This window comes from Cynoglossus semilaevis, chromosome 9 (genome assembly GCF_000523025.1).
Source record: "Cynoglossus semilaevis isolate Cse_v1.0 chromosome 9, Cse_v1.0, whole genome shotgun sequence".
In the NCBI taxonomy this organism is placed as follows: Eukaryota; Metazoa; Chordata; class Actinopteri; order Pleuronectiformes; family Cynoglossidae; genus Cynoglossus; species Cynoglossus semilaevis.
In genome coordinates this window covers 6,215,839-6,227,804 of record NC_024315.1, presented here as the reverse complement: position 1 = coordinate 6,227,804, position 11,966 = coordinate 6,215,839, and the positions used below count along the sequence as shown (strand labels likewise).

General features: G+C 42.6%; 1 protein-coding gene across 2 annotated transcripts in view; it reads right to left on the bottom strand.

Annotated features, from left to right (window-relative positions):
• ntn1a (netrin 1a) overlaps nucleotides 1–11,966 on the bottom strand; it is a 59,517-nt gene that overhangs the window by 26,335 nt on the left and 21,216 nt on the right. For both annotated transcript variants that reach the window (XM_008316775.3, XM_008316776.3), the window contains exon 3: nucleotides 1,283–1,471. In XM_008316775.3, the coding sequence (XP_008314997.1) occupies nucleotides 1,283–1,471 (189 nt within the window). The remainder of the gene's footprint in view (nucleotides 1–1,282; nucleotides 1,472–11,966) is intronic.

The window sequence follows — 11,966 nt, the reverse complement described above, 5'->3', positions numbered from 1 at the left end:
CCCGTAACGCCCCACTCAGCCACACATGCCATTTGGCGTGTGTGTGTGTGTGTGTGTGTGTGTGTGTGTGTGTGAGCCTGCGAGTGTCTGCTCATGGAGTGACATTCTGGGGTGTTTCCGGGCTTGTTTGCACAGGGATTCAACTCCTGTTATCTTCCCTGCAGCAGTAGGAAAGATGGGAAAACATACCGTCTCTTTTTTCTCTCCCACCTCTCGCCCTCTTCCTCCTCCTCCTCCTCCTCCTCCTCCTGTTTCCTTTGACCCGTACTACCTACGGTGAGGGCTGATGGCAGACGGTTCATTCCTGCGTTGAGCGCTGAGCACACCTGTGCCGGGGTGTGTTCCTCTCGTCCTGCCTGTTTCCTACTTTTCTTTTCCTTCATTTTTTTTCCATCCCACTGTCGGAGATCAGCCGGAGGTTTTTTTTGTTTTTTTTCCTTTATTCCACTGATCTTCCAGGGGTTTTCTCGTTCATCTCGGGCTTGCAACAGGGATCACTTCACACCTCGGCTCTGTTTGTTATGCTTGTCCTGTCATTCCTTAACCCACCCGAAGGAAGCCAAATAACTGTGTGTGGATGAGGGAACAGCCGCCCCAACCCACCCATACCACCACAACCTCCACAATCCCAACAGAGCAACTCATCTCTGCTGACAGAGGGAGATGAGGGTGAGACAGGCTCAGGAATGCTGCCCCCCCTCCCCCCACCTCACCCCCCCATATCTATGCAAGAGTTTCATTTTGAATTTCAGATGAGCCAAACATTCCTATGTAACAGACGAAAATAAATAAATACATTTTCTGACTTCATCTATAGCTAAAAAAACAACCCCAGAGCCGGGCTCTAACACATGAATCAATATATTTGTTGATTAATAATCTTGTATTTTAAACGACTATACAGTAATGAGGTACTGATGCAGTATTCATCACTTCACTGGGTTGGCAGTGGTTGGAGTTGTGTCTCATTAGAGTCTGTCCCACGACAGGATTTCTTGGAGCTCCACCATGTGTGACTTTGTTAGTTAGTCCATAAATGGTCCTCTACAGAACCCAGTACCACATGACCTACTTCAGCTCCCTCCAGCTGCTTTAACTTTAACTCCAGTCCACTTCAACTGGAACTCTGGAACTGAGTCCATCTACTGGCCACAGAAGGAGTGAGCGAGCTCAAAGACTAGAAACTTTGTGGCAAATTCACGACCAAATCGGATCCAACTGTAGACCCTGGTCCAACTGTAGACCCCGCCCCCCCGCCCGTCCCGTCAGTGTACTGCGTTACCTTTGCAGGCCTTGCGGTGGGAGATGGGTTTGGACAGGTCTCTGTAGTAGCCCTCCTTGCAGTAGTGGCAGGGGCGCCCCGCTGTGTTGTGGCGACAGTTGAGGCAGACTCCTCCGCCCTTCCTCCCCGACAGCTTGTACAGCTCCATGTTGAAGCGGCAGCGTCGGGCGTGAAGGTTGCAGTTACAGGCTGTGGATTAAAGAGAAACAGGAGCGAAAACTGTTGACGTTAGTCTGAACTGGGACGAGTTAGGACTGAAGTTGATCCAGTTGATAAGAACATTATAAAAGAAGGGAACTTTATATTTTAACCTTTAATTCAAAATTAAAATGATTCACTGTTGAACCCACACCTTGAAGAAGAAGTAGAAAAGTACTTCATACACCCCATGAAGGAAATTCACCAGCTGCAGCAGCAGTATTAGAAGGGAAACCAAAAAATAAAACAATAAAATATGGTCGCAGATATATATATATATGCGTATGTATTTTTATATATTTATATATATATACATATATAGTATATATTTAATATGTTATATATATGTGTATATATTTATATATACAAATATATACTGTATACATACACAGACACATATACATATATACTGTATATATATATAATATGGTATATGTATATATATATTTACATATATATTTAATATGTTATATATATGTTTATATGTGTATATATATTTATACATACAGATCAGTCTAAATCATAACAGTGTTTGGATAAACTGTTTACATTTTATTGAGTTCCAAATCTTTTTTTGCGACTCTGGTGTTTGTTGTCGTTTCCAGACCCAGTGAGAAGTTTTTGTTAATGAGGTCACGACAACTTTCTTTCCGTTTTCTCCCCCTTTAACTCCCTACTCTGCCTCTTGTCTAAATGTTTTTGCTGTTTTTCTGCTTCTCCTTCCCTTCATGTTGAGGAGCTCATTTGCTCTTACCGACCGCACTCTGCCAAACAGAGAGCGAAGGCGTGGAATTACCATTCCTTCACTCCCTGTAAATCCCTCTGAGCATGTGCAGGAAACCTTCACAGCCCCTTGTTTACTGATGAATACAGTTGCCAGAGCTGAGTTTAATTAGCTGGCTGATGTTTATTCATGACTTCCTCGCAGCAGAGTGAGGCAGACACGCTCAAATTCATTAAAGCTTGACGTCCGAGACCCGGGTCCAACAGCAGCACAGACACGTTCATGAATTATTAAAAACTCCACTTCTGATACAGTTGGTGGACTTTATGTGTGTAGACACACTCTCTCTGTGTGTGTGTGTGTGTGTGTGTGTGTGTAGGTTATCTGGGTCCAAGTGGGGCTCCTTGGCTCTTTTGTCTGCTCCACAACCTCATATTCTTTTCATCTTTGGCCCATATCATGAGTAAAGTTCTGGTAACTTCTGGAGCCCCTTAAGCTAACTCTGAACTCCAAGGAGCTAATTACGCTCTCTTTTATTAAATACACGTACAATGTGAGGACTCACCCTCACCCCTGCCTCCCACCCCCTCGGCGCACTAATTACCACAACCTGATTATTTCACAGTATCTTCCAGATCGTGAATCATCAGTCACAGCCATAAACCCAGCCTTCCAACTGAAGCCGAATGATGTCAGTGTGTCAGTAAACTGGAGCTGGCTCTGCTCCGTCCAGCTCTGCTCCACCGCTGCTCAAAGCTATCTGGAGATCTGGCCTGCAGGTAAGAAGGATCACTATAAATAGGATTAGAGCTGGTGGTGGATCAGTGCTCGGCCCCAGACCTGCAGCCAGGTCTCTGTTACACCACAACTATGGTTTCACACCCACTTAGAGGAAAGACAGGGGAATTCTATCCTGCGCCGGACTCCGTGGCCCCAGTGAGGAGCAGGCAGTGGTGCTGAAGGGCATGTGGTTTGTTGTGGAGACGGCCCACGGCCGGGACGTGAAGGTGCGGGGCCTGGAGCCCACACAGCCCTCGCAGGGTGGGGTATCATGTCAGATAATGGAGACGAGTGAAACACTTCATTTTTTACATGGTGAAGAAAGCGGGCGCGACGAAAGATCGTTCGCTCAACGTCGCCTCACGCTGTACAGAGGGTTTAAACGATATGATGTGACAGAACTGGAGCAGATGCAGATGGATGAGGAAATATAAATAAATATATGTGCAGTGAGAGAACGCTGTGGTGATGGGAGCTATGGACGAGTAAAGCTCAAAGCCAATTCAACTCAGGAGGATTTGTTTTTAATATTTCACTGTGAAACACAATTGAACTGATTTTTTTTTAGAAATATCTGATTTTTTTTTTTTTTTTTTTAGAAATATCTGACGTAGTTATGCTGGATACGATTATATTACTCTTTGCATTTGTGATACTTACTTTTCCATACATTTGTTACTTTTCATATTGTTTCTCAAAATGGGGGGCAGGCCGCCACTAAGGAGCATAGAGTTACAGCAGGGGGACGATGCAAACTTTTTTTGTGCCACAGTGGGGAAATTACAAAAAATAAGTAATTTAAAATTTTGTTTCATCTCATGTTTAATGAGATGAAGTTTAATCGTAGTTCGATGTTTTGAAGCCAAGGCAGTTTTGCCGTCTACAAAAAGGGGGCACTGCAAGTAATATAGTATGCATGTAATGAGTGACAGAGGAATAAAATCTGATTCAACCGTGAGATGAGCGTTCTGTTAAATGTCTGCCTCACTTTTCTCCATCTGTTATTTTCTGCTCAGTTATATATTCCATTACAGAAAATAGTCCTAACAGAAATACTTCATAAAACAAGTCATTAACTCGCATTAAGAGCATGAGGAAACACTAACCTGCTGCTGTCATCAGCCTAACAGTCGTGACAACAACAACAACAACACACTCACACACACACACACACACACACACCAGCAGAGCTGTGAAATGATTCTTTAAAAACAGGCGTAATTCAATTAGCAGGACAAAGTTCCCGAAACTCGTCAACATCACGTGTTTCGTGAACCACGACAATGTGAAAACGACAAAGAAAAAAAAAATCCTCGTCCGTTTCTCGCAGCTGCTCGCACAAAACTTGAACCTCTGACTGCATGGCTTCACAGGAAACTGATTTTGTTTATCACTGGTTGCTGTTTCCCGCACATCCTAGGAAACACGGGGCCCCGGCGCAGTGTCTGGGTGTGTTTTGGAAAGTTGGCTAATTAGTTTCTTCAAGTGGTTCCTATCCTCTATCAACTGACCTCAGTCTCGCAGCAGCACAGACGCAGCCTCCCCCTTTCACTAATTAGGGGAAAAATTCCACCAACAGAGCCGGGGGTTGAGGTTAAGCTCGCCGTACTTAACGATAAGCCCGGTAATTGAGCAACGTCGGTCACGGCCTCGATTTGTTCTAAAGAGACACTTGAGCAACTGATCTCTGCCACTTTCACTCCAGATCCACATGATGGATCTGCCGTAGCCGCGGGCTTCGACTTCACTCCCGTTATTATTAGGATAAAAAAATAAATAAAATAAAAACACCCACAAATAACAACAGTCTGACTGGGAGCAGAAATGTTTCCATTAGAGGAGACGTTTATTTACAACTTTCTGTTTCTCCTCAGATCAGTGGATGGTACACAGACACTTTGACAAGTCTGGCACTTTCCCAAAACTCTCCCGAGGTTTCGGCCGTCCTGGGTGCTGACACCTCCCGGGCTCATCCAAACAGGATGGAAAATTCAAGTCTGTCAGGACCCAGCAGGAGTGAGGCCGTCTCTATCTCCCTCTCCTTAAGTAAACACTGAGGGCAGTCCACACTTTTGAATCGTATGGTCAGACTAATGCCCCAACAGGGGTAATCAGATTAAGTTCTGAACACTCACGAGGAACAATTTTCTGGGAACGAAAAAAAACTCGACCATTTCCTAAGACTGTTTGAGTCTTTTATCCAGAGCTTTCTTTCTATCTTTCTGTTTCCTTACACAAACACACACATGTGGCTGGGTGAGCGCCTCCTCTGGCCTCCCTCTCCCTCTCTCTCTCTCTCTCTCTCTCTCCCCCACGTCTCCCCGTGTGGAGATGGAGTTGACAGAAATGTGCCATACACACTGAGGATGTTTTAGGTTTGCTGCTTGTCAAGAACGAACCCAAGATCAGATGTGTGTCGAACGCGAAACAGCACTCGCTTCAGTTAAGACATAAATTCATGTCACTGGGGAAAACCTGAGGTTTCACTGGAATTTTAGGGATTTTTTTTTTTTACTCTTGTTGCCTCTTTATAACCGATAGTACCTGTCAAACAAAGTAAAACACAACTTCTTTAAACACGTGCATGTTTTGGCTAAAACACAACTTCTTTAAACACGTGCATCTTTTGGCTGGTATTTAAGAAAAACAAAAAAAAAGGTAGTTCAAATTCAAATGATAGTCAAAGTAAATTAATTTCAATAAACCAGGATCAAATAAGTAAAGATGCCGTTCTACTCTCTGTGTGAGAAATAGAGAGTAATATGATTCTTTGGGAATTTTCTTTTTTTTTTCGACTGTTCAAAGTCTGAGTCCACGCATGAAAAGAACGGCTGTCTAAGAGCTTAGGGGCCACCGCTGAAAAGGTCACATCAACTCCACTTCAAGTCTGGATCTGAACACTACTTTCATTAAACTCTGGTTGAAGACGAGCGATTGGAAAAATCAATTATGACTCCGCCAGCTGATGAATTGAATGGATTATAATCCCAGTTAAAATGGAGATAAATCTCATTTACAGTTACCAGATTCTGAGCGGCAGCGATGTGTGTGTGTGTGTGTGTGTGTGTGTGTGTGTGTGTGCGTGGACGTCTCCTCCTAATGAGGAGCAGCATGTGGTCGCTTTAAGAATCTGCGTAGATTTTCGAACGCTGATTATTTGTTACTCAGGGTGATGGCATGTGACGGAGGCAGCTGCCGAAGACGCCGTCGTCTTCGTGGACGTCGGGCCGTCGTGACGGAGCCCAACGCTGACACACAGTGGTTTGTTTAGTCGTCCAGTCTCATCAGCCTAGCTCGGTGTCGTCAGTAGACCTCGACATCGTGACTCATACGTGATTCCTTATCATCGGTTCCGTCCTTGTCCAGCTGCTCTGTGGATAATTTGCATCTACGATTTGGCACAGGTTTTTATGCAGGATGTGTTTCCCGACAGCCCCTCCCCCGCACATTCATCCAGGCTTGAAGCCAGCGTGAGGAGGACATTGACCGTCTTCCTACAGGACCATATGTCAGGGTGAAGTGTTTTGCCAATGGACACATTGGCATGCAGCGAGAAAAAACATGTGTTAAAATCCTGAGTAGTCCATCCTCACACACACACACACACGGCTGTGAAATGATTGATCACGATCACAGATATGAATGATTAATCGTGATTAATCTAGAAAAATCAACAGAAGTTAGAAATGAAGGAAGATGTATCTGCTTTTCTTGTTCCTGTTCATGTGAGAGCTGCAGGAGTCGTAGGCCGACCCCCAAACGCTCTCGTGGTTGAGATCCAAACCAAGTTTTTCGTCATGTGTTCATTGAGAACTTATTAGCACCAGACATCGCTAACGTAGCATTTAAGTGAAAAAATAAAATAAAAAACAAATGACAATAAAATTACATTTTAAGTTCTACAAGCCTGGACGGTGTTAACTGTTTGGATTGGGCTGCAGTAACTGACATCAAATATTTATGTAACTACGCATAATTTAAAAACAAAAAATCAGCCGCTGGAAGCGCGCCTCTGTGAGTACAAGAAAATCCCTTGTTGTCATTTCAAGTCTGTTTGGTCTTGACAGCAGGAGACAATCATTTCGTGGACAGATTAATTGTTGTTGATATTATTTTAGGAAGATGGTAGTATTTTAAGACACAAATGTGTCGACAGGTACGGCGTACGCCGCCTCATGGTCGGACGCCACGAAGGAATGACAATAATGGTTGATAATAGGTGTTCTTCCCAAAACAGTTGAGGAATTTCACTGTTCTTCACGGAGCCGTGTCGGAGCGAGCGTGAGGTCAAAGATTTATTATATATTTATATCAACTCAGGAGTTTTTATGGGATTTTAATTGGTCCTTGTTTCTCGTGTCTGTTGTTTTAAACACCAAAGTGCTGCGGGCAGGTTTTTATTTTTTATTTATTTATTTTTTTATCCAGAGAGATAATTAGACGCCGTGAAGAAACAACACAATAACAAACTCATGGTTTGGTTGATTAATTGCTGTAACCTTATATAAACAAAAATCTGCACACAGAAAACACACACACACACACACACACACACACACTGTTCCACATGCCAATTCAGAAACCTCTGCTCTTTTCTCTTCAGATTCAAGGTGTGTGTGTGTGTGTGTGTGTGTGTGTGTGTGTGCGTGGACGTCTCCTCCTAATGAGGAGCAGCATGTGGTCGCTTTAAGAATCTGCGTAGATTTTCGAACGCTGATTATTTGTTACTCAGGGTGATGGCATGTGACGGAGGCAGCTGCCGAAGACGCCGTCGTCTTCGTGGACGTCGGGCCGTCGTGACGGAGCCCAACGCTGACACGCGGTGGTTTGTTTAGTCGTCCAGTCTCATCAGCCTAGCTCGGTGTCGTCAGTAGACCTCGACATCGTGACTCATACGTGATTCCTTATCATCGGTTCCGTCCTTGTCCAGCTGCTCTGTGGATAATTTGCATCTACGATTTGGCACAGGTTTTTATGCAGGATGTGTTTCCCGACAGCCCCTCCCCCGCACATTCATCCAGGCTTGAAGCCAGCGTGAGGAGGACATTGACCGTCTTCCTACAGGACCATATGTCAGGGTGAAGTGTTTTGCCAATGGACACATTGGCATGCAGCGAGAAAAAACATGTGTTAAAATCCTGAGTAGTCCATCCTCACACACACACACACACGGCTGTGAAATGATTGATCACGATCACAGATATGAATGATTAATCGTGATTAATCTAGAAAAATCAACAGAAGTTAGAAATGAAGGAAGATGTATCTGCTTTTCTGTGTTAAAATCCTGAGTAGTCCATCCTCACACACACACACACACACGGCTGTGAAATGATTGATCACGATCACAGATATGAATGATTAATCGTGATTAATCTAGAAAAATCAACAGAAGTTAGAAATGAAGGAAGATGTATCTGCTTTTCTTGTTCCTGTTCATGTGAGAGCTGCAGGAGTCGTAGGCCGACCCCCAAACGCTCTCGTGGTTGAGATCCAAACCAAGTTTTTCGTCATGTGTTCATTGAGAACTTATTAGCACCAGACATCGCTAACGTAGCATTTAAGTGAAAAAATAAAATAAAAAACAAATGACAATAAAATTACTTTTTAAGTTCTACAAGCCTGGACGGTGTTAACTGTTTGGATTGGGCTGCAGTAACTGACATCAAATATTTATGTAACTACGCATAATTTAAAAACAAAAAATCAGCCGCTGGAAGCGCGCCTCTGTGAGTACAAGAAAATCCCTTGTTGTCATTTCAAGTCTGTTTGGTCTTGACAGCAGGAGACAATCATTTCGTGGACAGATTAATTGTTGTTGATATTATTTTAGGAAGATGGTAGTATTTTAAGACACAAATGTGTCGACAGGTACGGCGTACGCCGCCTCATGGTCGGACGCCACGAAGGAATGACAATAATGGTTGATAATAGGTGTTCTTCCCAAAACAGTTGAGGAATTTCACTGTTCTTCACGGAGCCGTGTCGGAGCGAGCGTGAGGTCAAAGATTTATTATATATTTATATCAACTCAGGAGTTTTTATGGGATTTTAATTGGTCCTTGTTTCTCGTGTCTGTTGTTTTAAACACCAAAGTGCTGCGGGCAGGTTTTTATTTTTTATTTATTTATTTTTTTATCCAGAGAGATAATTAGACGCCGTGAAGAAACAACACAATAACAAACTCATGGTTTGGTTGATTAATTGCTGTAACCTTATATAAACAAAAATCTGCACACAGAAAACACACACACACACACACACACACACACACACTGTTCCACATGCCAATTCAGAAACCTCTGCTCTTTTCTCTTCAGATTCAACAATAAAATCACCATAAAGTCAAAGAATATTTTTTTATCACGCTTCTTAAACTTTCACTCTTGCATTCAAATTTGCATATATCCAAAATAACAATTATTATATGTTACAGTTATAAAAGCACATTCCCTAATTTACACAAAATAAAAACTTTTTTGAAATTTTGCCAGAAAAAATAATCCGATGCCTTCAGGGTCCTCATTGACCTCAGGTTTTTTCAAAATCTACATAGGTCACAAACTAAAGATATAAAGAGTGTAAGGAGGAAGCATGCTAAAGCATTGTTTCTCAAAGACTGGGTCACGACCCTCAGGTGGGTCGCGAGAGGTTGTTTTTGGGTCGTTTCCCAGGAGTTTAATGTCAGGAATAATGTCTATTGACTTTGGTCACAAAGGTTTGTGGGTCCCCAGAAAAAAAAGTCGGGGAAACACTGTGCTAAAGAGATAAATCTGTGACTGAGTGTGTACATACGGTGAAGCAGAGAGGGAGTGAAGTGATGACGGACTGTGAACGAGTGAACAGGAAAGGAGAGAGGAGACGTGGCAGGATGAGATGTCCACTAAACAGATTAAGTCCGTCTGATTTTATTCCTTCCTCTCGGCCAATGAGCTGCAGCCTCAGGCCTCCAGCCACCTTCCCACGGTCTCTACTGACTGAAAGATCTAAGCTGTCACCAGCTGTAATAAAATATGAAGTCAAACAGGCTGTTAGAAGAACGACCCAAAGTGGGTAAGAAAGAGAGAACTAATTATACCAGAAAAGACGCAGATATTCAACAAACTGGCTCTCGCTTTAAACTGTTTTCATCTCATGTTCTGTTGGAAATGTATGAAATGACCCGATGATGAAGGGACAGTAAATGGATTTCGCGTCAGTTGGTGCTAAACTATGGTTTATTTTTCGACTGATGTCATTTTAAAAACCTTGAGAAGTGCCTTGGGCTTGTTTCAGGAAGCTGTGAGCAATGGAGACACACTTAATACTGAGCACTTCATTGACAGTGGAATAAAAAACGAAGTAAAGTGCTACTGGAGAGACGCTTCAGTTGATCCACGGCGTTGGCTTTAACCTAATTAAGAGAACCGCCTTAAAAGTCATGTTTTGATCTGCACTCCAGAGTTAAAGTTTTTTTTTTTTAATCAGTGTAACTGTTGCTGCTGTGCCACGACTGATACCTACAAATGTGGAAATTCAAAGTTGAAGCCTGCGGTGAAATAAATGCCTTTTAGTAGCTACTAAAAAAAAAAAAAGTTAAATTTGATCAATTTATCAAATGTAATTTAAATGATTTATCAATAGTTCTAGAAATCAGCTAATCATGTTAAATCTTGTAAAACGCTAAATGAACATAATTTAAACTATCATCTAAGAATCCTGTGTATTTTCAGCTGAGTGTTTTCATGACTACAAACTAGACTAAAGACCCTGGACCTGGTACCATGACTATAAATTTGGTTTGATGTACAGTTGTGTACACAGCGTCTCCCAACCTCCAGCAGACCCCAGCAGCAGGCCGCCCTGGCTCCACGCTGAGTTAAATGGCCCATATATTCAGCCTCTGTCCTGGTGTGGGGGCTAATAAGACCTTTCCTTTTTAAGGGTCTAACTAGCCACACGGAGGCAGAACAACAAAGAACGGCCTAATGGCCTCCAATTTCCCGCATTAGTGCCCATTTAATGGCTGACCTGCCCTCTCGTTAGGCCGCGCAGCATGGGAGCACTTATCACACTCTCTATCTTACACACACACACACAGATGCACACACACACACAGGCACACAGCCTTGGGCCCCTGCAACACTTCCACCCCACGCTGAGAGTACATAATAGGCCAGTTTGTAAAAGGGCTGCACTGTGATCCCTGGCGCATCCATTTGCTGAGCAATCGGGTTGTTCTGTTGGTCGGAGTGCTGTGTACGGTGCAGCGCATTTCACAATAATTTGTTGTGACTCTATGTGTGTGTGTGTGTGTGTGATGTGTAGATACAGAGTGTAATAAATCACTCAGCAGATGAAGCAGGTGAGAGTCCCGTTACTCTGGCTTCAACGAACAAAGCCGGTGCTTCACAATCTTTGTGTTTGTTTTTGTTTGGAGTCTGTCACAGTCCTGGAGTCACGTGACGTGACCGGAGAGATGTGAATGTTTGCTTTCTTTTCTTTATCTTTTATATGTAGTTATGTTAATTTTAGCTCATCAGAGCTTTGCCTCCCCGTGAACCAATGGGGTGATTCTAAAATTCTCCTTCCTGCTTCTATAGTTCAGGCCTCCATACCTTCCTCTCTGACTTTTAGTATTAGCTTTAGCATCTCTTATTGTCTTGTTAGCACCTGGTGGTCGAAAAAAAAAATTCTATTCTAGTGCCTTCAAACATTAGACGTTAGCCGTTCTTTTCCTGTTTACAAAAAATGACACAGTTTCTTGATGCACTTAAAATATATATACAAAATATATTTTTAAATATATAAAATATATTATACATATATAAGATATATTTATAAATATATATACTTTTTGTGTGCGCTGTAATTTATATATGCATTTTTATATTTATATATGTATTTATATATATGTATTTATATATTTACTTATTTTTTTTGTTTTGTTTTGCAAAATGATGGATCTTTGAAATTAATTTATTGGGAGTTGGGGGGGCGGGG